Source organism: Equus caballus, chromosome 5 (assembly GCF_041296265.1).
Source record: "Equus caballus isolate H_3958 breed thoroughbred chromosome 5, TB-T2T, whole genome shotgun sequence".
NCBI classification, from domain to species: domain Eukaryota; kingdom Metazoa; phylum Chordata; class Mammalia; order Perissodactyla; family Equidae; genus Equus; species Equus caballus.
Window position 1 is genome coordinate 73,740,445 of NC_091688.1, and position 25,687 is coordinate 73,766,131.

Here is a 25,687-nt window from a genome sequence, read left to right on the forward strand (position 1 = left end):
CTTACAAATATTCACTTGTTCTAGCACCATTTGTTAAAATGACTTTTCCTTTCCCCACTGAACTGACTTGGTGACTTGGTCAAAAATCAACTGACTTTATATGTGGGGTCTATTTCTGGACTCCATCCTGTTCCCTGTTCTTATACTATTGTCTTGGTACTCTAGATTTATAGCAAGGCCTGAAGAGAAATAGTGTCCTTGGATTCTGTTTTCTTTTTCATGATTGTTTTGGTTATTCTAGATCCTTTGTATTTCCATATAAATTATAGAATCGACTGAATCAGTTTCTTCAAAGAAAGCTTGCTAGAATTTTTATTTGGGTGTTGTTGAATCTCTCGATCAATTTGGAGAGATTTAACATCTTAACAGTATTGAATCTTCCAGCCTCTGAATATAGTACCACATCTCTTTTTTTTCTTAAGTCTCTTTGACTTTTCTCAGGAATATTTTGTAATTTTCAGTCTAGAGATCTTGCATATCTTTCACAAGTTTATTCCTATTGATTGCTTTTTTGTGCTATTGTAAATGTTATTTTAAATTTTAATTTTCTAATTGTTTATTGCTAGTATATAGAAAAATATAGAGTATATAGCATATATAAAGTATATAAAACGTATAGAAAAAGGTGATGTTTTACCATTGAGCATAATTTTAACTGTAAGCTTTTCATTAGATGCCTTTTGTTAGAGAGAGGAGATGGACCTGTTCCTCTTTGCTGAGAGTTTTTATCATGGATGCGTTTTGAATTTTCTTCAGTGCAGTTTCTGCACTCTTATGAGATGATAACATATTTGTTCTCTTTTATTCTTTTGTTTTATGTTAATGTAGTGAATTACATTAATTGATTTCCAAATGTTAAGCCAAGCTCACATTCCTGGGATAAACTCTATTTGATTATGATGCTTTACTCCTTTTATATATTGCTGGATTCAGTTTTCTTATATTTTATTAAAGATATTTGGGTCTATGTTCATGAAGGATATTAGCTTATAATTTTATTTTCTTTTAGCATATTTGTCAGGTTTTGGTATCAGGATTATGCTGGGATTTGTTCCTTCTTTTCCTGTCTTCTGCAAAAGTCGTATAAGATTGGTATTATTTCTTCCTTGAATTTGGTAGAATTTACCAGCAAAGCCGTCTGGGCCTGTGGTTTGCTTGATAAAAATCTTGTATTTATTTATTTTTAGTATGAATTTAGTTTCTGTAATAGTTGTGGGGGCTATTTTTTATTTTGATTTTCTGTTTTGTGTTGTCAGTTTTGGCTAGTTGCATTTTGTTTGGAATTTGTCCATTTCGTTTCAGTTGTTGAATTTATTGCACAAAGTTGTTCATATTGTTCCCTTATTATATTTAGAATCTGTAGTCGTGGGACTGCTTATGAAGCACTTACTATGTGCTTGTCACCATGCTGCTTGCTTTACATAGATTATTTGATTTGATTTTACCTGGTTCTAGTTAGGTCCATTAGAAGTTCTTTCCCACTCCATGGTTATCCAAATAGCTCCTGGTTTCTATCTACCCACTTGCCTGAGGGGCATCCTAGCTTATAGACCAAAGCCCTACAATATCAGGAGTCCCAGGGCCCACACTGATATACACAGATTGAGACTAGATGACCAGTTTGGCCTGTGGCTGCCCTCCGTATGGTAGAAGAGTTGCCAGACTGGTGCATAGCCCCATGATCTAGTGTGTTATGACAGCTCCTTTAGCTAACACTTTGGGAGATCTTGTCTGAAGGAATGTAATGTTCAATTCTTTCCCCTTTCCTAATTGCTTGATCGTGTGCTCTATTTTATGCATGCTGTAGATTCTTGCAATATTTATGATGTTTGTTAAAAATATAAATGCATCTATGAAAATGAAATTTGAGTTACTGGAAACAGTTGTTGAATGGTTGAATGGAGTGCAACTTGTACTCTCTTCCATTACACAAACTGTCTACATCATGAAAAAGGGAATCTTACTATTATATAACTCTTGTCTCTTCTGACTGATACAAATTCTATCACTTTTTACATCGGAGTTGAAAGAGCCTTAAGATCTAGAGAAAGGCTACAGCCAGAGATATGTACATGGAGTATATATTCTCTTTTGTTTCCCTTGAGAAATATTTTTTTATTAACAGTAAAATAAACCTGGACTTCCTTCATTTTATCATCTCTTTTGTTCAGACACTGTTGAAATCTAAACCTGTTTATTATTATGTCAGGCTAATATTTTTAAAAACATCTTTAAAATGAAATATTGGATAGACATTGATGGTGGTAGCTGGGGGAGCTGGGGAAGGGCTGTTCCTCAGCTCACCAGGCAATGCCTTTCCCCACTCCAAAGCATTTTATATCATTTCCCAACCTGAGAGGCTACTTTAGTTTTCCTATTAACATAACTGTTTCACAAACATGATTTGTTCATTATAGTATCTACAGTTTTGCTCACCTTGTCCCCAACACCTGCCAGGATTTGAAATATCCTACTTCTCAACCCCAGACCTACCTGCCCATCTTTCCAGACCCACCTGAAGTCCTGCATCTCCCACAAAGCCTTCCTGGACCACTTCAGTCTTCCAGGATCATCCTGTCCTCTGAGTTTCAGCAGCTCCGTCGTCTGACCCACACAATCGAGACATGGACATGCATTGCCAGTGTTTTCTTCTCATCTTCTCAGCCTCATAAGCTCACTGAGAAGGAGGCACCTCTATTGCTGCCTTCTAGCAATTGACATGATGCTGAGTACGAGAAATAATTTTGATTGAAAATGATTTCTCATTTTTTACTCTATTGAGATTTAGGAAGAAATTTTATTGTCAACTAATTGAGAGAGCAATTACTAATCAGTAGAGCAAATATTAATCAGTCAAGTCCCTCTTTTCCAAAGAGCCTAGTCTGTTTACAGAGAGCGTTGGTTCTCGGAGGGTTCAGATAGGGGCCGGCTGGAGAAGTCCTTGTCCACATTATTATCTTTGAGGGTTGTCCAGCCCGAAGAAGAAAACAAAACCTCATTGCATGCTGTGCAGCCTGGGTTTCAGCACACTCTGAGGAATGCAGTCTTATCACAGGGCACAGAGATTTACACATTGTAATTCATCGTGACGTGAAAAGAGAATGTGTTCCTGAGAAGGGAAGGAATAGTTTTACAGTACGGCAGGTGCTACTGTGGACACCCTGACCATGGAACCACCCGCAGAGTAGAGTGCAGAATTTCAGAGAGAAAAGAGGTCGTGGTCTTCCAAAAAAGAAATCTTAGGAGCCTAGTGGATGTGAGAACACTTTTTGTTATTTTCTTATGTCGTCAGAAAAATGCTCATTTCTAATTATCTGGAGTTCTCCAAGGGTAGAATGTAGTTCTGGTCGTCAGCGTTATATCGTCCTTATAATCTTCCTTTTTCTCCTCTTTAAATAACCAGTTTTAGTACACATAGACTGGTGAGATTTTTATGGGATATGATAACAGTTGAACATCCTTAAGCAAAATCGCATGAGAAATGTGTATACACCGTAAAGCCTGCTAAGTCTGTCATGGTTCAGAATTTTTTGACTACGAAAATATGTGTATTTTTTTAAATAGTCCATATATTTATAGATGAACTCATTATATTTATAGGCTAAAAGCACTGCCAGAGGCACATACATGAGAGGCACTGAGGCATACAGTAATCTGGAAATAAAGAAAAACCCTCAAATTCAAACCCAGCAATGAATTTTACGGTCGCATTGTAGACTAATTGCTTTATTGTTGTGATGCATTATTTTACCACACAACCCTGCCTCTTACATGCACATACTATTTAACCTTTTTGAGACTGAATTTCCTCATCTGTACAATGGGGATAATGCATATGTGACTTGTGAGGATATAAATAATGTGTGAATAATTTAGCAGAGCAACTGGTATTCAGCCTCTCAAAATTGATTCATTTTAGCCATAAAATGATATGACCATTGCTTTGAATTCTAGTTCTGTTTTATCATATGAAGATCGGCAGCTTAAAAATTATGCGTTTTGAAGAGTTTCTCACTGGCAACTCAGAAACTCTGTTTAAGCCCTTATCAATAAGTCTTAGTGGAATAGAGCTGAATAGCAAAGAAGAAACTGAAAGTTAGGTCTCTGGTCCATTTTAAATGCTAAATACCAGCTGAGATCTAAAAGCCATTTATAGTTTTCCTTGATAACTCTACTTTGAAAATTTGCACCATTTTGTAAGTAAAAATATACTTAAATATTTTAAAATGGTAGTAGGAAAAAATCCCTACCTGTTTTCTTTTGTGTGGAGGTTACTGAACAAATAATACAATGGGTATATTTTACATATTCATAGATTCATGTGATTTTAATTTACACCAGCCGATTATATGAGCCAATTTACAAAACTTTTCATTCTTGTTTCCAAAGAGAGTACATATGTTGTAGCATCTACTATGAAAACTAAACCAAGTTAGAAATAGCAATAATGTGCTTATTTCAATAATCTTTTTTCTTTTGTCTGTGCATCTTTCCTCTGTGTAAACACGTCTGCACATTGGATTTCTTTCTAAACCTGAGTGTCCTCGCTGGCCATATTGAAGAATGTGCTTACTGCACTGTTTCATTAAACTGCTGTGTTATCGGGTAATTGTTTAAACATAATGCCACAGCACTATCAAAAGGAAAGGTGAACTAATGGCATTTGCAAATGTCAGGGATTATCTTAACACTTTTATTATAGTTTATAAAAAAGTAGGTTCAGGGCATTTCATGGCAATTATTTCTACAGAAATTGGTTATTTAAATAAATTGCTAATTATCTGAAGATGACAGTATTGAAAATGCTACTAATGAGTTGTTTAATAAGTGTAGCTTGTGGTGGCCACCTACAGGTTGAAAATAGAAAGAACATATAGATTCATTATGCCTAGATATCCCATATGAATGCCATATGTTTTTCCCTCTAATAACAAATTTGAAGACATTTATCTCTTCATGCCATCCTTTGAGTCTAGGACAGTGTAGTTTGTAAGCTCTTCATAGATTACAGTTTTGTTCTGAATCAAAGTTCACTTTGCTTCCATAATTACCTTTGTCCTATACTTCCTGGATGTAATTGTCATTATAATTCATCGTCAAAACTGGGATACTTTTAGAGTGAAAGGGGATGCTATTTATAATTATATCATGTAATTACAAATAAACACAGGTATAATAAACTGGGACTGTCTTGGGGAAAATTAGGTTATATGATCACTATAGTTATAACAATTACTAACTATTACAGCTTTAATTCCTAGCCAACAATTCATATAATGCTAATATTCTTGGCTTTGTCATACATAGATGACCTATATTTATTAGTTCTAAAAATTATTAACTCCTCTCTCTGTAACTTAATTTATGTCCAAACATTTAAAATAAGGAAGAAGAAGAGGTATAGCATTGTGGTTAAGAGCATGGTATTGGGAGTTAGGTAGACCTGGAGTCAAATACTGGACCCACACTTTCTAACAGTGATCTTGAGGGTGAGATGTTTTCTCTCTCCTGAGTCTTGTTTACACATCTATAAAAATGGGGACAGAAAATCCCTGCAGTAATGTCGTTAGGACAATGTATGCAAAAACACTTAGAAAACACCTGCAATTAGAAAGCATTCAAGAGAGGAGTCTCTATATTGATTGTATTTAATGTTAAAATTTCATTTTAACTCATACTTGATTCTTTTCTAAGTTAACTTCATCACTGGTATCTGCTGGGAAACCACAGAGTGTGTAAAATTGCTCTTTAAACTACCATGACAAAGTTCATAGTACCCTCAAATTTTGGATTGAAAGACATCATCTAATCTAATATTTCCTGTAGTACAGAGGTCTTTTCTGTGGCATCCTACCTGCCAAACATGCATCTTGCTTCATGGGATAGGGACATCCCAATGTAGCTGTTTGTGATGTCAAATTCACGACAAATTAATGATCAAAATAACAGTAATAAAAATAATAATGTGTCCTTAACCATTGGTCCCAATTATTTTTTGAGAAAAGCATAGATGAAGCTTTTCTTCGTGGTTATCCTCCAAATATTTGAAGACAACTATTGAGACTCAGCTATTTCATACACACACACACACACACACACACACACACACACACATATGTATTGTACGTATTATGAATATATTATGAAGCAAATAAGCATAGCCATGAACATATGAAAACTCAAGAAAAAAATCTTGAAATAGTCAACTAAAATTAAAACATTTTCATAAGACAGCCAAAAAGCTTTTCCGATAAAACTAAAATAATGACAACATAAAACAATTGATTTTCTTTCTCCCCTTTCTTCTCTTTAGATTTCATATCTCTACATATAACCCTGGATCCTTTTAGTTCATCAGTTTCTGGCTGAATTATGCTAATTTTCTCAGAGGACTTTAATTCATGTGTAAAGATGTATTTTTAAATAGCTGTGCCTCACATATTTATCAGTATATCTAGTTCATTAACATTTTAAACTTGTTTTAGTAAAGCATACATTTTTTGGTGCTTGATTTATGTGTATTTAATAAAAATCAATCTCTCAACTCCTGAATCCTTGAAATTCTTGATTTGCTAATATTTTCTTTCTTCTGGATGATGTTAAAACTATTAACAATTAAACAAAGTTCAATTTCTAATGAATTTGTTATCCACTTAATTCATTATATTTTAATTAATGTAAGCAAATTAAAACTACATTTTCTTTTTGTATACACAGTGAGCACGAGTGAGTATTATAACCCAATTTCTCTTTTATTGCCAGCCAGAGCTATTATCAGGGAGTTTATTGTGGACTTAGCTCTAACAATTAATTGTGTAACAGTAGCTGTCCTAGGAGTCAAATGATTAGGGAAAAAACAAACAGAATTAAACTCAATTATTCAAAATTCCAGTTATCCAAAATAAGCATATGTTCCATACTATCTTACCCATTAAAAATTCCTTTTCTCTTCAAGGAGTTAGTCATGCAAAGTAAAGCTCTGGCTCCTTTTCACCAATAAACTTGAGTTCTGATGTCATTAAAATCCTTGTATATTGGTTTCATGCATGTATCTTTTAATTCTCAAAAACATTCTTAAATATATTGATGTCTGCCTTTGAAATTTTTATCTTTGGAATCAGTTAAAGTAATCTTACCAACATTATGACAGGGCTAAATGAGAGCTGTTAGGAAAAGAGCCAAAGGAGGGGAGATGTGTGGTTCTCCTAAGGTTTTGGAAGATAAAACGTTCTATCATCATAGACATTATGCTTTTGTCTCTGATAAAAAAATGGGTTCATTGCATTACTAAACACACAGCAACAATATAGAAGGCACTGTCAAAGTAAACTAAATAAATGCTCCCTCTAAAATCAGTTGTGTTCGTGGGTAGTACCGATTATAATAGCAAACACCTGTACAATTTTTAATACGTTCTAGCCCTTTATATATATTAAATCTTTTAATGCTCAAAACAACTCTGTGGAGTTTTTATTATAATTTTTTATTTTATAGATGGAAAAACAGAAGTACAGTGAGATTAAGAAATTTTCACAGTCACACAGCTGTCAGCAGTGGACGTAGAATTTGAACCTAAGCAGTTGGCCCTGTTGTCTGTCTGATGTTGTAACTAGTGCATCCTGAAATTGCCTTCCTTCTAAAATTCATATTAGCAGTATTTTTAAAATGTATGATGCTTAAATAAATGTGAGTTTTTCCTAGGAGAACATCTGTGCAGAATGAATAAGTGGACTCATATTATTTATCTTGAAACAACCTCCTAAGATCATCAGGGCTGGTGTTTAGGATATCTGTCCTGGGTGACAATATGATTAGGACACAGATTAAGTGGGATAGTTCTTGTTAACTTTTCACATTCAGATACAATTATCTTTTTTTAAAAACAGCATAGGTATGGGGCCGGACCTGTGGCCAAGTGATTAAGTTGGGGTGCTCCACTTCAGCGGCCCAGGGTTTCACTGGTTCGGATCCTGGGCGCAGACATGGCAACGCTCATCAAGCCATACTGAGGTGGTGTCCCACATAGCACCACTAGGAGGACCCACAACTAAAAATACACAACTATGTACTAGGGGGTTTTGGGAGAAAAAGGAAAAATAAAATTAAAAAAAAAATCTTTAAAAAAAAAGCATAGGTGCTTAATAAATATTTCTTGGATGGACAGATGAATAGACAAATGAGGCCTGAGTAAAGAACATGATTAAGTCATAATACATTAATACTTACATATCAATACATAATACTATTGCTAATAGCATTTTTGAAATTTGGTTTAAAATAATATTTGACAAGTGATAGTATTTTCTTAAGGAAAAAAAATCATCAAAATCAGATTGATTAACTTATAATTAAAAATCTCTGGCTTAATAAAATGTTTTTCTAGAGCATAAATCAATCCAAAATGCTCTGTGAAGTTTATCAGAGATCTATGAGTTCAGCACACTGATTTGCATTTTAAGACGTGACGATAAGGAAGGCCTAGATTGATTAGGTTCCAAAAGTTACCGCTCAGTCTAGTCCACCTGCTTTTCCGCTAAGGCTACTTCAGTACAAATCAGAACTCTTGGCAGCAATGTTGGAACTCAAAGGTCCAGTTCATTTTTTGTTTGTTTGTTCGAAACTGCAGATTGTTTAAAAATCTGGGGATTCAGAATGGCTTGATTTTCATTGGAGCATTCCACACAGTTGAAATAGAATGGCTTGGTGTAACTGAATTTCCCATCAGGCTCGTCAGGCCACCCCATGTAGATGAGGGCTTAGTTTAAATTGTGCGTTGCCTATTAGTTCATTTAAGCTTATAGGATTTCAATTTCTTGATTTACACCTTGTTGTTTCCTTAAGGGTAGAGTCCACGTTCAATTCCTCGAGCCTCTCAAACTGGCTTCTTCTTTCCTAGTCTTTGTCTAAAATTGTTAATTACTGTAGCAGTGACAAAATTTTAAAAATTCTTCTCTCAATAACTGTGATTCTGGAAATATTTATGTGTTTCAATTGGCATATGTACAGCTTTGTGTAGTATTGATATATGTATTTTCTTTACATCGAAAGAATTTTTATGTTGAACCTATTATTTCTTCATTTCTGTCATTTTAAAACTAAAAAGAAATTTCTATATAACAACTCAGATACTTTATATCCTTTCAGTTTCCTTGCAGAAACACAATGGATAAAAGTCATTTTTGAAACCTATTCCCCATAAAAATGCTGAGAACAGATAGATAATATTTCATATGAAATTATTTGAGCTACAAAGAAAACTAATCAAATGGAATTTATAATGGAGATAAAAACTTAATTTACTATTACTCAGCAACAGAAGGATCGATTTCTTTATTTTGGATCACATTTCCTCAGAGAACATAATTATTCTTAATTTTTAAAAAGATCCCTTTATTAGTTTGAAAGGTTTTCATGTTCATTAGGTAGATTAGGAAAGTTTTAGAAAAGGAAGAAAAACATGAAATAGAAAATGTCTTATTGACCTAATTGAACATCTTTAAATGCCGCTGAGGATTTGCTGATGTTTTTAACACCTGTGTAATAATGTTGCCCTTTAAGTGTAGCTGGTTAATTTTCAAAGCCGTGTTCTGGGATTTTGCCATTTGATGTCCATTAATATCAATTGGAATATGTGGCCAAATCCCTGTGTACCACTTTGAAATTTTACCCCATAGTGTTAATGATAGTCTTCTAACAGTGCACTTAGAAATAAATTATTTATCTGCTTAGCTCAAATTTCCTTTACTCTCTAGGGTCAACTAAATAAGAAAAAAAAAAAAGAATCCCAATATTTCTTTATTACTTCAAAGTAATATGTATGTAAAGAAGCCATCAGCTTAATATGTATTGAACATGTCAGTAATATTCTGCAGATAGCTGTACGTCTATCTAAAAGGTGTATTTAAGTTACAGATTTCCTTAAAAATACTCTCCTTTAACTTTTATTCTCACTTAGATTTCTTTTTAGTATAGCTAAAGATTTGTGGATATAAATGTGGGGATGGGTGTGGGTGTGTATTCTGCTACACATTCTCCTGTCCACTGTGTTAGCCTTCTTTATGGCTAGAACATACAGACTAAGAAGAAGTCACTGATAAATATTTTGAAATAGAAATAGAATCTTGATGTTCAGTTTCTAAATTGCCCTAACTTAATGCCTTGTATTTAAATGTCAGTTATGGAATTCTGAAGTGTCAGCATTGAGCATTCTTAACTAAGAAACATTAATATCTAGAGGAAGCTTTTTTAAGTGTGAGAGCAATAAGTAGACATTTCCACAAACATTTTTGGTGTTGCGTGCAAAAGCATCAGTTACACATAAATTCAATTTTATCTGAAATGGATATGAACGGGATGAAAAGAAAGCCACTGATTTTAAGGGAAGTTCTTTGTGCTTCCTTGAGGTGAACACTCCATAAATACACATTGATAATGCTGATGAGGATGCTTGTGGTGATGAGGGTGATGATAAAGTGCTCACCATTTGAAGCTACTTTTACTAGTTGCTTGCTTGTGTTGTTTGTGGAGCCCTGGTTTGAGGCAATGTAAAATTCTTCCACAAATAGAACTACTTTTAGTTCATAAAATGCCTTTAAAGACCATTAGCTTATGAATATACACCAGAAATATCAAATTATATTAAGTTATGAAAGCATTAACTTACTCCAGGATGTGTTAACCCTTGAGAGTCAAAAGCAGCTTTAGTACAGTGTAATCATTTTAAAAATGACCCCAAAGTGTTCTGTCCACCCTTGCAGTTTTCATTACAATTAAGGAATAATACATTGGTAATGTCTGGCTGAATAAAGTATAAAAAATTAAACACACGGGGAAAGTGGGGGATGGGGGGAGGGCACAAAGGGTGAAGTGGTGTACCCACAACATGACTAACCATAATGTACAACTGAAATCTCACAAGGTTGTAAACTATCATAATCTTAATAAAAAAAATTAAACACATATTCTCCACTGAATTTTTGTAAATTCTCTTGAACGTGATTAAAACTTTCCAATCTGTAGATAGTTAGGTTAAGCTCACTATGTTTTATCAAATTGTGGGAAATGCATGTAAAAAGCAATATGGAATCTGTAAGTTCATCAGCACCTTGCTTGTTTTCATCATATCTCTGTTCACACCAGCTGCTTTCTACTTAGCAGAAACATAACAGAGCTGTATGTCTATTTATGCACTGTATATGATTGTTTTTCTTTTTAAAAATCTGCTGTTCCTTGTACTTTTTAAAACAGATGCTTGACTGTTCCAGAGAATCTTTTATACACTACTGTATATCAAATTATAATATGCATGCATTTTATATGAGAGTTCTAGGGTTGCTGTACCCACTTGCATAACACGTCTGCATGTGATAATAGCATGAGTCCTGAAAATAAATACACATCTATTTACAAATTAACGTACTTTGAAACATAATGATGTTTATATATTACGTATGTATATGTCTTAAATAGAGAAAAAGAAATCTGAACTGTGTCTGCTACAACACTGCCATCATAGAACAGGGATTATAAGGCAATATGGTCAAGTGGTCAATATGCTAACCATTGATCATTCTCATTTTCTGTAGGCACAGCAATCAGACCTATTGCTTTGAGAGCCGTGACCTCCATTGCTCGTGCTTTACCTGGATTTCCCATTTTGGCTACTGGTGGAATTGACTCAGCTGAAAGTGGTCTTCAGTTTCTCCACAGTGGTGCTTCTGTCCTCCAGGTAGTATTTAGGTTTGTCTGTCCCTTCAAAAAGCTTCATCTAACAATTGCAGTGCAAATTATGTGACAACAAATATATTCTCGTAGGATCTCTTGAGAAAGATGCAGTGTGGATGGCAGCATTCATTAAGTTTCTGTTGTGAGTTGAGAACAAACCTGAGGTTCCTTTCCTGTCCTACTGAGGGCTTACAAACCATCTGTCTTTTTTAAATGTATTCACTCACCTCTCCGTTTCTAACATAAAGGAGATTAGGTACCAAAATGCCTAGTGTTCTACTAGATTAAAACCAAATACATGAGGAAATCTGGGTAAAAGTAAAATCTTGGTTGAAATATAAAATGAAATCTAAGGTAAGGCCAATATACGAAATCTATGCCATGAAGTACTGGAGGGATTATCAAACTTGACTCTGAACTTCCTGACAGCTAAAGCAAGGAAATTACTGGCTTCATACCTTTCAAAGTATAGAAATAAATTGATCATTCAGCTTCTTATGGTACAAACCTGAGGGAAATTCTTCCATTGTCTTCATGAAGGGATACTTTGAGATATAGTGCACTGTACTCTTAATAGCACCACTACATTAAAATTACTTAATTTTTATTGCTTATACACTTGCATTTTATGATGTTGTTCAGCATAGGCCCAGTACAGTGCCTTGACGCATTATAGCATAAGCGTTTCTCTCAGGGGCCAGATAGGAAGGCTTGGATGGTATGACCTGACCCAGGGATAAAATTTTTTTACGCGATGACTAGGCCATGACCACTTAGGTAATCCGCCATTAATATGACTTCTTACTACGTAGCATTGATGGTAATTGGAAAACAGAGAGGCTAGCATCACTTATATTCTCTGGCAAGGAAGTGGAGTGCAAATATCCTGTGTTGTCAATTTGATAATCAGAGTTAACATCCTTTTATGAAATCTAAGGTGGAAATAACATGTATCTAAATGCTAATGGAGGCAGATTTCTGCTTCCAGGAAGCTGGAGTAGATGTGCTTATCCCTATGCTTCTGAGTAAGTTTGATGAAAAATCTTTTATATGTAAAACTAACGTAAAGAGGCTCTGAAAAGTGGAGAGAAGGATCTGGCTAGGGCCCTCAGGACCCAAGGAACAAGATGGTGGTATTTCCTGGATTTTCTTTTTGCCTCATATATCCCAGAACTGGATCCAAAGAAACCAGAAACAACAAGTTCAGACAAAAAAGTCTGCTCTTTCTATCCAAAGAACCAGGAAAATGCAGCCTAGCAAGACAGGAAACTTCTAGACAATAACTACTCTACTCTAGCCAAACACCACAGATAAAAACTGTGGCCCTGCACCCGTCCACGCAAACAAAGGACAAGTGAGGTCTTAGATTCCTACCCTCACGAGGCGGTAACAAGGCAGCCCAGCACCCCCTTGGGCAATAACAATCTCCCTGCTGTGGGAAGCCTGGATTTCTACCCCTACCTGAAAGTAATGAGGTGGCCCTTCTCTTCCCCACTGGGGTAATTCCAGAGGGGGTCTAGTGAAAAATCAGGACTTTCCTCACCACTCAGCGGTAACAAGACGGCTCTCCTTCCACCACCACCATGGTGACCCCATAGTGTTGGTGAAGGCCAAGTGGGAGCAGTAACAAGGCACTTCTACCCCTCCTAACCAGGAAGGTGTTAGTGGAGTCCTGGTAAGGAGCCAGAACTCCCTTCCTCTCCCAGCAATAGCCAGGAGCTATGCCCCTCAGGTGTCAAAGGAGGCCAAGTGGGGAACCTAAGCAATAATGAGGCAGCATCCTCTCCTTCCTCTGCCAGGATAGTGTCAAAGAAAGCCAACTAAAACAGAAGGTTTAAATAAGTTCACAAGTATCTTAGCACTATACCCAAAATGTCATGGTTTCAACTGAAAATCATTCATCATACCAAGACTCAGGAAGACCTCAAGCTGAATGGTAAAAAGACAATTAATATATGCCCACATCAAGATTACAGAGATGTTAGAATTATTTGAAAAAGATTTTAAAATAGCCATCATAAAATTGCTTCAACAAGCAATTATAGACTTGTTTAAAACAAATGAAAAACAGAAAGTCTCAGCAAATAAACAGAGGATATAAAAAAGAACCAAATGAAAATTTCAAGACTGAAAATTACAATAACTAAAATGCAAAACTCAGTTGTGTCTCAACAGCAGAACTGAGAGAACAGAAGAAAGAATCAGTCAACTGGAAGGTAGAGCAATAGAAATTAACCAACCTAAACAACAGAGAGAAAAAAGACTGAAAAAAAAAAAATGAACCAGAGCCTCAGGGAACTGTAGGATTATTACCAAAGATCTACCATTCATGTCTTCAGAGTGCCAGAGGAGAGGTCAGAGAAGGAGAGGAAGAAAAAGAAGTAATATCTGAAAACTTCTCAACTTTTTCAAAAGACATAATCCTACAGATTCAAGAAGCTGAATGAACCCTAAATATGATTGATCCCATACTACAACACATCTGAGTCGAGCTTTTGAAAATTTTTAAAGACCAAAGAAAAGGACCTTGAAAGCAAGGAAGAAACATCATCTCACCTACAGGGAACAAATGATTCTAATAAAAACAAATTTTTCCTCAGAAACCATGAAATCCAGGAAGTGGGACATTTTTCAACTGTTGAAAGAAAAGAACTATCAACCCAGAGTGCTAAATCCTTCAGGAATAAAAGGCAAATCAAGACATTCTTAGCCTAAGAAAAACTAAGAGAATTTATTGCCAGGAGACCATAACTAAAAGAATGGCTAAAGGAAGTTCCTTAAGAAGAAAGGAAATGATAAAAGAAGGTACCTTAGGACATCAGGAAAGGAAGAAGAACATGGAGCAGTATCTTCAAGAAGACTCTGGAAGATATAGTGGATGTCTAGGCTTGAATATCACCTGAATTTATTTTCGTAAACACAGAGAAATACATGGACAAGAGGATACAAGTGGGTTTTAAGTGAGTCCCTGAAAAGATGCCTGCTCGTTTTCAAATCTGTGTTCTTGGACAAGTCATACAGGGGGTGACGATGGTTGATTGTGTATCGTATGCTGGTTCTAGCTGCTGCTACATACAGTATTTCCACATACACCCAAGAGGGACATAGTTTTATACTACTTTGATTAACATCAACTGAGACTTGAAGGATGAAAGTTGTGTAGTCAAAGTTACATAAGCAGTGCTAGAGGCAGAACTCAGAACTAAGGTTTTCCCAACTGTAAAGCCAATGCTCTTCAAATTGGTCACAATGCCTGTCCCCCTCCCAGAACCTCTTAGGTGGGAATATTAGTGATAGTCAGGTCTTCCCTGCCTACTCAAGGTTTACATATTCAGGCTGCAGCTAATTCCTTAGAGTAAGGATTCAAAGAAGAGAAGAAATTTAGAAAAGTAAATCAACGTGATTTGTTCTGAGTACAGATGTGTACTCAGTGTATGGATTGTAGTATGTAAATATATGTAGAGTAGTATGTGTCTCATAAAAATATGTGGTGAAATAATCACTCAAAATACAGTTTGTACTTAGGCTCATCTTGTATCAAAAAGCAGAGAATCACTCAAACTACCTGAAGAAGCTGAAGCCAGTTGTATGCTATACGTGAATGGAAACGGAAACTGGAACTTCAGGAACCAGTGGGGCAGTTCTGGGGAGAGACCTTCTCCATCTCTCTTTTGTGGGCCATGTGATTTCTTCCTCCAAGGAATTTATAGTTCTGTCCAGTCTTTCTCTCTCCATAGCTGACTCTTTGTTTCTGCCTCCTCTGAACTTCTGCCTATGCCATGACTCTTAGGCCCACTCCACATGGTAGTTTTTCAGCTCCAACTTCTAAATGAAATGCCTCACTAGCTTAATATCTCTTGGCTCAGATTTTCAAAAGAGGAAAACTGTTTGGTTCAATTTGTCTTTTCCTGCCAGGCCCCATCATAAAACACTGATCGCTGGATGTATTAACTGCTTTCTGTGGAGCAGAAACACACTAAATATTTGTTGAATGAATTTGTTGAATGTTCTTGAGTTGTGGTTTTTTTTTTTTAACCAGCTTGTAAAGGGAGGATGAAAGGGTTAACGTGATATAAAATGTGGCTGCCAAAGGACTACTGCTTCAGCTCTGGCTAGGAATGGCCCAGAGACTTTCCAGCTATGTAAAATATTGGCTCCCAAATGATTTTGTTAAAAATTTAAAGTTCCAGGCATAGCCTTTTACTGGTAGAAAATTACAGATTATGTATCAATTCTACCATTAGCTTGATTCAGATTTTTATTCAACCAAAAAATATTTTTAAAGCAATTTTAGCTAAAGTATGAACTAAAATCAGTATTAAGATATATTTAGGACAATTGTGAGTGGGAAAACCCTTGAATTTAGAATTTTGGCTTGGCATTTGAGTGGGGTGGAGAATGTATAATATTTCCATCTTCCACTGTAACTGAATTTCACCGTCCCACACCCTAGTCCTGGGTTAATCTAACCTTTCATTTTCTACACTTCCAGTCTCCTGAATATTATTAGAGAAATTCAAGTAACTCTGCCGATTGGACTTACTCCAAATTCACAATGTTTAATGTCAGCTGGGCCTTGGGTGCTAGTCAGCATCCATTTTTATTTATCTTTTTAAAAAAAAAATTCCCATAAAATTCCTCTAACAATTAGGTCAGATCTTTTTTATACACCTCAAGGCCCTAAGCCCTTCCATTATCACCCTCCCACTTCTCTGATGCCATTTGTTCACTGGCTCTTATTGCCCAACTCAATCCTCTTCTCTGGTTCTAGGATATTTCTCTTGAAGAGCTCATCCACTTAAATATCTACAGGTGGAAACTATCAAATCTACCTTTCTAATTATTTCTACTCAGAAGTGAATTATGTCCTGATAAAATGCATTTTTCACAAGACATGGTTAGACAAATAAAATGTATTTCAGTATCAGGGTGATGGTGCTGATACACTGAAGTATAGAAAGAGAAGTAATGGGTAGAGAAATAGTGACAAAAATAAATATTTTGATTCTGATTTTCTTGATACACATATATAGACTATGTAGATAAGTGAGTTCACTACTGGAATAAGGATTTATACTCAAAGTAATTTCAAATTCAGTTTTAAATGAATTCAATAACTATGACCTTCTATTGACTTTAGAAAAAGTACTGACATTTCAAAAGTGGAAAGCTAGACTTTTTTTTCTAAGTTGGATAAGTGTGATAGAACATGCCTTCCTTGTTAATCAATATGCATTGCAGAGAATCAGTCATTCAATAAATATTTATTGAGAACCCACTACATGCCTAGCATTATTCAAGGAGTTTGGAATTCTTCTGTGAATAAGAACAGACAAAAGTCCATTACCTCTCAAGCTTATATTCCTGTGAGGGGAGAGATATAACATATAATAAATATAAAACATAAGTTTATTGTCTGGTATCTAGGATGATAAATACATTTTAAAAAAAAAGAGGCCTCATTGAAAAGGTAACATTTGTATAAAAAATTGCAGATGGTGAATCAGGGAAATTTTTATTGAAACAGACACTTAGATTGTAATATCACTTGCTTAAATTTTTGCTAATTTAGAGTTTAACTGAAATATAAAAATCACAAAATATTGTAGATCACATTGCAGTTTATAAACAGAAATGCCTTTTCAGGTTTCATGTTGCATTTTAATGGGCAGTTTTTTGCTTTTGAAGTCTTCTTACCATTTCTAGAAATGTATCATTTCTCAGTGGTGCTGTTTATTTCTATTATCTTATTGTATAGCTTGCTTTGACAAGGATGTTAACATTTAAGTGATAAAACATCCAATAACTCCACCTTCAAAATGCTTTAGTGAATGTTGAATGTGAAAACTAATTACTAGAGAGTAATTTGGGTATTCCAGATCATTTACCTAGTACAACTCTGGAGTGAAAATGACTGTTCACTCCAGATGCAACACTTTAGTCAAGAAGCAAGGTTCAAAACCGATTATGCCTGGGCCGGCCCCATGGCCAAGTGGTTAAGTTGGGGCGCTCTGCTTCGGCGACCCAGTGTTTCACCAGTTCGAATCCTGGGCACGGACATGACACTGCGTGTCAGGCCATGCTGAGGCAGCATCCCACATGCCACATCTAGAAGGACCCACAACTAAAAGTACACAACTATGTACTGGAGGGCTTTGGGAGAAAAAGGAAAAGTAAAATCTTTAAAAAAAAAAAGATTATAGGTCTGTTTCTTGGATAGCTGCTCTTATGACTTTGTCAGTCAACTCAACTGACTTCTAATTTATTTAACTGATTCTAGTATCTTTGAAATCTGATTTTTCATCTTACTTGATAGGCTCTCATTTGTTAGAATATGCAAGTTAGAGCTATAAAAAGGACTGATGAAAATTAATGATAAATTTCAGATACTGAAATTTATAAATACTTCCTTGTTAAATTCTATTCTTAAACTCTCCATAAACTCTTAAGGTCTTAAAATCTTTTGAGGGGCTACTAGGAAGAAAATAAGTTTGCTTAGGCTGTTAGTTATTATTCATGAAGAGGATAGTAGGTAAATAACTTGAATAATTCCATTTTAAAACAATTTAAAGAGAAGACTTTAATAAATTAACACTGGCTTTTTTTTTTCCCTTAATTTTAGTTTCTTGGTCCCAGATCAAGCCTTCCTACTGAGTCTTATATCCCCTTCCTCTGACTTAAGTACTAGTCTACAATAGCTGTTAATAAAAAACTATCTAGGGATTTCTATTGTAACCAAAACCCAGACCGAGTCAGTTACTTTCAGTGATAGGTTTCATCACTAAATATTCACTCTCCTGTATTGTATATAGATAAAGAACGTAAGTACTATACCACCTTTTTTTCACTGAATGACTATGGGTTTCTGTAATTTACTTTCATGATATTGCCATTACAATTCAATCTCTTGAGGACTTTGATTCAGAAGATCAAAAATTTTAGGAAACCGTCAGTTCATTCATGTACAATTATGACCTGCGCCTTCATTGAGATTGTATGGGTGGGTTTTTTTATTTCATTTTTTTTGTGGGGGTTTGTTACTGAAGATAATAGAAAATCCTGGAATACCGCAGAAAGAAGGAACATAGAGGGCATTTGCTGTGAAGAGTCATAGTCACGTGACAGACACTCACTGGGCTCAGATAACTGAATCAATGTTTAGCAACAATCAAAGCTGCTCCAATGGAGCTAGTTCAAGCTAAGTGGAATTTTTTAATGCGATCAGAAAATGTATTATTTTATTAAAACTAGAGAAAAAGAAGCAATTGAAGCAGCGTGATGACACTGTTTCCACATAGGTACAGATGCCTTAGTGACATCTTCTCTTGGTCATAACGCACAGAAAGACATCAGTGCCTCAACCATATTGATGGGGGTCTTTAGGTGATAAAACTTTTCCTTACTATATTCTAAATTTTCATTGGGTAGGTGGAAAATATTTATTCAGTGATTTCTTATTTTTTCTCCCATCATCATTCACTTTCAAGTCAGGCTGTAATATAGGAAGGAAGAATGGTAAAGTTATTTTAAATGGCGTTGGAACTGTTTCACATAGCTTGTTAAAATAGACATATTTTTCTTTCCACTATGCAGTTTCTTGTTTCCTAGCTTTAATGAGAGTTTCATTTACAATTTTAAGAACGACTTGCAAGTGGGTATTTAAAAAAATAGAAACTCTATAATCTTAGAATAATATATAAGAAAAAATATGCTCTTAGTATCCATTCAATGAAATTCTAATTACTGTGTCAATTATTACATTATTTTAAATTACTTTAATGGAAGGTTACTTTAATGGAAGAGGTTTTAATTTTTGAAAAGCATCTTGATTCCAGTGCAACAATGTTGTTTATAAGCAAATAGAGGAAATTAAATGGAAACCTGCTAGGCCTTCGAATGATTACATGCTCTCCACTTGATAGAAAGATTAACATCTAGATTCAAAGGAAATTAATTGAAATTAAATCTAATCTTTTGGAAAGACAGTTTTACTATAAGAAAAAAGTAACAGTATCACACGATGGCTATTTTACATTAGAAAATAACCATGAGTGAGCTAAGTTGTTTGCAGATATAACTATGAAATTTCTGAATTTGTATAAACTCCCTTGGCTAAATTTTTTCTCCAGTCTGATCAGATCCTTTATGTTTTCTGTCCCTTTTTGCACGGTATGCAGGGATATGGATAACTAATAATTTCATTTCATCAAAGTCTTCCTCTGGTTGACCAAAGTTTTAAACTACTATTTATCCTTTCATTCTTCAGGTTAAAAAAAATCCCAGTTGTTTAGATAGTCTTATTTCACGTGTTATTTTCTAAACACTGTATTTTCTTTGTTGCTTTTCTCTGAAACTTTGCAGTTTATCAGTACCACCTGAAATGAGTTGTGATTGTACACAACTGGCTTTTAAATAACTATCTCATAACTTGTCCATCCAAAACTGTTAGAAATAGTTACTTTGGGAGGTAATGTATTTTGAATACCATCAATAAGCACTCTTCATACTTTGAGAATGGATTTGATTTCCTGTAAACAAAGCTAAAGAGAGCCAAATTGAGTGAACAAAGTTGGTTGTTGAACTGAATGAGATATACAAAGTCGGGTGTCTCTTTTTCTGTCAGTTCATAAACTGACTTTAATAAACAGTTCAAAAAGAGGTGTTACAAAATTATTCTGAGCAGTGCCAACATCCGCCCATGTGATTATTTTGAAAAAGCCACACTCATTTGGGTGTATATAATTGTATATTTATTTAAAAATCCACCTCAATATTTTACGGACTTTTTGTACAAGTTAGGGTTCAGAATTCAGACTGCATAGAGATTTAGAGAACTTCAGGCCATAGCAAATATATTGTAAAGATTTGATGAATATTACCTTCTGTTTTTCAAAAAGTCTTTTCCAGTTTTGGGTCTTACAAAGCTATGGGTGTATCAGTAAGCATTTTTAACCACATTTTACAGATTTGCAAATTTGTAATTTCCGTGAGTTTATTTCATCAGTTGGCTACCCAGTAGAACTAGAAACCATGCTTCCTGGTTGCTATTCCAAGTAACCATCCTTGTCACTGTGCTCAAGAAATGTGCTAGGAAACTGAAAGAGAAGTTCATCATAACAAATGTGAATGCTTGTTCCGCCCTTGACTTATTAAATGATGACGCATTCTCAATTCTTGAACTGCACCTGTACGTAGTTTGTTTACCCTAATCTTATAAATTTACAGGTGAGCTGCTTGCTCTTTATTAAATAGTTTATCTCTGACTTCTTCAGTTTCCAAAATTACTTTGAATTCTGAAAAATGTTTCCATGTGCTGACTAAAGGAAATTCTGAGATTTCCAGAAGACTGGCTACCCTGGGGCTTCTGCATTCTTTCTGGGGGAAACATAGAAATCCAGCTGATCAAGTTTTTAAGTATGTGAAATATGGAGGCAGAGTAAGTGACAAGGTAGCTTCAGGAAAAGCAAGAGATACATACATGATTGATACACGATAAGAAGATAAAGCTGATTGTTGATAAAAGTCAAGTCCCATCCTTGGGTGCAAAAACTTAATTATACATTTAAAATGGTGGCAACCATGGCAAAGACAAGATTTTTGTGGAAAGCCATACAGGAATTTAATTGACAATGGGGTCAACAATAGTAGCATATTGATATAGCTTCCCCCAAAAAAGTTGATATGATCTTAGTTGCATTTGAACTATGATTTCTAGAAAAAGGGAAATGATGTCCTCAGTGACCTCTCATCAGATAACATCTTCATCCATCACATGGTTGGTGCACACTATGTGCCGGGCATGGTTCTAGCCCTAAGGATATAAAATATTCTCAGACAACTGAGAATGTTCTCAGGAACCTTTCCTGCTAGATGCTCCCTCAAAGGAGTGATAAGATAATTAAGCCCAGACTTGAATGAGTTAAAAAAAAGTCAGCCATGCAGAGGTCTGGGAGAAAAGTGTCCTCCTGGCAGAAAGAAGAGCAAGAGCATAGACACAAAGGCTGTAGGGCACATGAGTGAGAGAAGTCTTATCCTGTTTCAGGACTGGCAAGACACAGCACAGGTGAGGATGATAGGAGATGAACAGGCAGTCATAAGCACTGGTGGACCTTGTGGGGTACTCTGGGCCATGATGAAGATTTGAGATGCTATTCTATGCTCAGTGGGAAGCCATTGAAAAGTGACAAGGTCTTTACATTTTCACAGGCTGACACCACATTCCTTCTCTCTCTCCTCAGATGCAGGAGCAAACAAATGCTCAGGGGGCCCATTCTACTTTGTATTTCTAGAGCATCTTGTCCACTTTTTAACTAATGGTTTTTACCCTCCACAATTTCAATGCTCCTCTCTTCTAGGGCTACCACCAGCCTCCCTCACCCTCGGTTAGCTGGCTTGAAAGTATTTTTTGACTTTTCTCAGAGATGATGGCCCCAAAAATGTGCCTTTATCAACACGAACCCATCACTTCTAGAAGAAACATCTCTAAGCGCATGTACTGTTCATGGTAGAACGTCATCATCAACTGTCTGTGCAAAGAAAGACATTATTAAATATTCACCTAAAAATCAGACTAACACAAATCTCTTTCCTGAATCATTCAGTTCTATCATGTGCTTAATATATTTGAATTTTTCCCCAAGGGTTCAGATCAAAATAGATTGTTTGTGCCATTCAAGTATTTCTCTTGGAAGAAAAAATGAAAATACAGACCACAAAAAGACATTTCACAGTTGGTTCCTCATAAGTGCCTACCTCCCTAAGAGTTTCCAATCATGACATTCAATTTTTTACCCCACTATTTTGCTTTGTGTATGCTGTCCCAATTCTTTATCACTTTTCTTAATTATGTTTTTGAAATGACACTGAATTATTAGGTTATTATGATAATGATATTCCTGGGTTATGGCCACTCTTCTTTTTAAATGACTTCTCTCTCGGCCTTATGATTATTATCCTTATTCTAATGGGTACAAAACAGATTTAGATATTTTTCCAGGCTATTTTAAGACTGGTTGCTTTGATTTTTTTAATGCATCTTTATGTTTTGGAGGAGCATTATGTCTTTGCAATTGTAACAAGCCAAACCTTAGAATCTTTTATCCTCCTGACACCTATAAACGTGTGTGTCATGTTTGGTCATCACCCTTACAATGTATTCACAACAAACTGGGCTCTCTGAAGTCACCTTCTTTTGCAAAGATCCAGTCATCATTTTAGTTGTGGCGCATTATGATTTTACTCTGGTTTTTCTTTTTTTTTGTTTTTGTATTGAGATACTGCTGATTTTTTTCCTAGCTCATCTTATGGAGCAGATTTAAAAAGGTCTTATTTCTAACCATCTTCAAAGATTAGAAAATGTGAAGATTTTATTTATTCACTTTCTGATCTTGATCTAGGATGTGTCTAAGGCTGAGGTAGAGTAGAAAAAAGGAGGAGGGTGGAAAACATCGTTAGACGGTAGCTGCACTACAGAATGCCTAGAGCTCTAAGCCAAGGATATAACTGAGCTCTGAGAACTGCTTTATAAAGGCTAATGGTATCTCTACTTAGTGAGGTAAAATTGAAGCTGAATAGTTCTGCCTTAGGGCTCTATATCACTGCCTAATACATGGCTTTTGTTTTGTTTATTTTGAAAACCAATGTTCTCAAGTTCCTTGTTCTTAATGCATTCATTTAAGAAACCCTGTTGTTGGTCCCTAGCATTTTTCAGAAACCTCAGTTGATTCTAGAAGATTCTTCACAGTATTTATCTGACACTGTTGTGTATGCAGATACGGTTCTATTGCCATGGATAGTATGGTAGTCAAGAGAAGGAGCTTTGAAGTTCCACAAATCCTTTGCCCAACTCCTGGCCCTCAACATTTAACAGCTGGATAAATTTGGACTAATTATTTAACCTCTGTAAACCTTGATTGGATTCATCTGTGAAATGGAAGTTATTGTACCTATCTCATTGGATTGTTGTCAGGGAGAAATGATGTTTAATATGTTAAAGGGACTATCACAATTCAGAGTCCCAGTCCCTGAGGTATCTCCCTCCTGCTTCAGCCACCCTGGTCCTGCCACCCTCCTGCCTTCCAGCAATGCCTGGCACATGAGGGAGGCCTCAGCACCTGGTCCGGCTCTAAGGTTGGTTCTAAAATGAATATCAACTCTGATTGTATCTGTCTCTAATTATAAACTCCTAGAAGAAAGAATACCAGGATTATATAATTCTAGTCATGCAATTGACATTTATTAAAGGTTTTCTTGGTACAGATGATAATGATTTACTGAGGAATAAAGAATAAGCAAACAATTTGGGTGCACATTTATGTTTGCAGTACTAATTGTGATTCTTGATGCAAATCATGATTATGAAAGAAATTACAGTAAAATATAAAAGATCATACAGGCCTAACGATACTTTTTAAAGAGTTTTATTAGAAATCACAGCTGTGTCTCCCATTTACAAGTTTAGAAAATCAACGATAAGTTTAATGTACAGGAGAAGTTGTAAAGGAAATTGCTGTCAGAATCTCTCTCCAGTTCAAGCGACTCCTAAATCACAATTAAGAAACCAGGTTTAGGCCACATGACTTCTGTCTAGACTAGGAGCACAGTCAAGTTCAGCATTCAAATATAAGCTTATGATCAATTCCCCCAGATGAAAGGATTATTATCAATTAAGAGTTTGACTCAAACATAAGGAAATCTGGATTTTGTCAGAAGTATTCTTCACAGATGTCCATAAATATTTACTGGATTTTTGCATCTTCTTCTCACACTTACACTCTTAAAAAAAAGATCATCTCTGAAATAAACTGTTTACTTATATGTTAAAAGTTTGCTCTAGGAAAGCAAATCATATCATCAATGTTCTCCAAGTAAAATGCTTTTAGAGGAAATTTTTGAATGTTCTATTGCAGACTATTCAACAAATTGTAATTTTAGATAGAGGACCAAATGGATTTCTGTTTTATCTCAGTAAAAAAATCATTCAAGAGCTCGGCTCACTAGAAATATTTATCTGTGCATCATGTATGTGTTTTATAGCATCAAAGTTACAGTTCAGTAGATTTCTAAAAGGCTTTTGAGACAGAGACGTGAATTTTTACAGATTCTAATTACAAGTTAGAAGTCATCTCACTGTGGGAAATTAAAAATGGAGACAATTAGAGAAAATTCCAGTTGAAAGAAAAATGCATTATGGAAAAAGCAATAAAAGTACAAAAAAAATAGGAAAGTAAAATCACTTCTCAGTAGCCTCTATGATTCAATTGTAGATCAATAGCGTGTAGTTAATGCATTACAGGAGAGCATTAATTTGCAATTACCGCAGGTGATCTGATCCTCTGTGTTCTGTCCGTTGACACAAATGACCTTTTGTTGAAAGAGATTCTGTAGTCATTGTTTTGAATAAAGCAACAGAAGGGCAAAAGGAAAGTATAGGTCACTTTCAGTCATAAGTATCTTACAAAGTGGGAACCTTTGTAAGTGTAGCCCCAAATAGTCATGTAATGGAGTATAATGAGCCTAAGCATGGGCGTGTCTGTTTGTGTACAGGATGCATGGAATATGTGCTGTATGATAGTGGGTAAAATGATTCAAGGTGAAACTACAAATGCCTTGAAGTAAGCATAAAATTAAGCAGACCTTTCATAAACCTCTGCAACAAGGGAAAATATAAGAGACTGGTTCAACTAAGTGTGTATTTTGCAATGCTTCCTTTTGAACTGACAGACTGTAGCCTGGGAGGTAGAGAGTCTGATGCCCCATCAACCACGTATTCTTGAAAAAAAGTGGACCTCAGTTCTTTAGAGACCATATTATAATCATAAACCATGTGGCAAAGACCCAAATGGCCTTGTCCAAAGTCTGATGCTCAGGCAGTGCTACCAACATCAGAACTGCCAACTACACACAAGAAGCCTCAGAAGACTGCACCTTACTGTTGAATGATTCAATACAATGAAAATGCATC

The 25,687-nt window shown here is 35.4% G+C and overlaps 1 protein-coding gene across 1 annotated transcript in view; it reads left to right on the forward strand.

Annotated features, from left to right (window-relative positions):
• Positions 1-25,687, forward strand: part of DPYD (dihydropyrimidine dehydrogenase) — a 768,719-nt gene that overhangs the window by 615,996 nt on the left and 127,036 nt on the right. Inside the window, exon 19 of the mRNA XM_023641574.2 lies at positions 11,586-11,728. Coding sequence (XP_023497342.2) covers positions 11,586-11,728 — 143 coding nt within the window. The remainder of the gene's footprint in view (positions 1-11,585; positions 11,729-25,687) is intronic.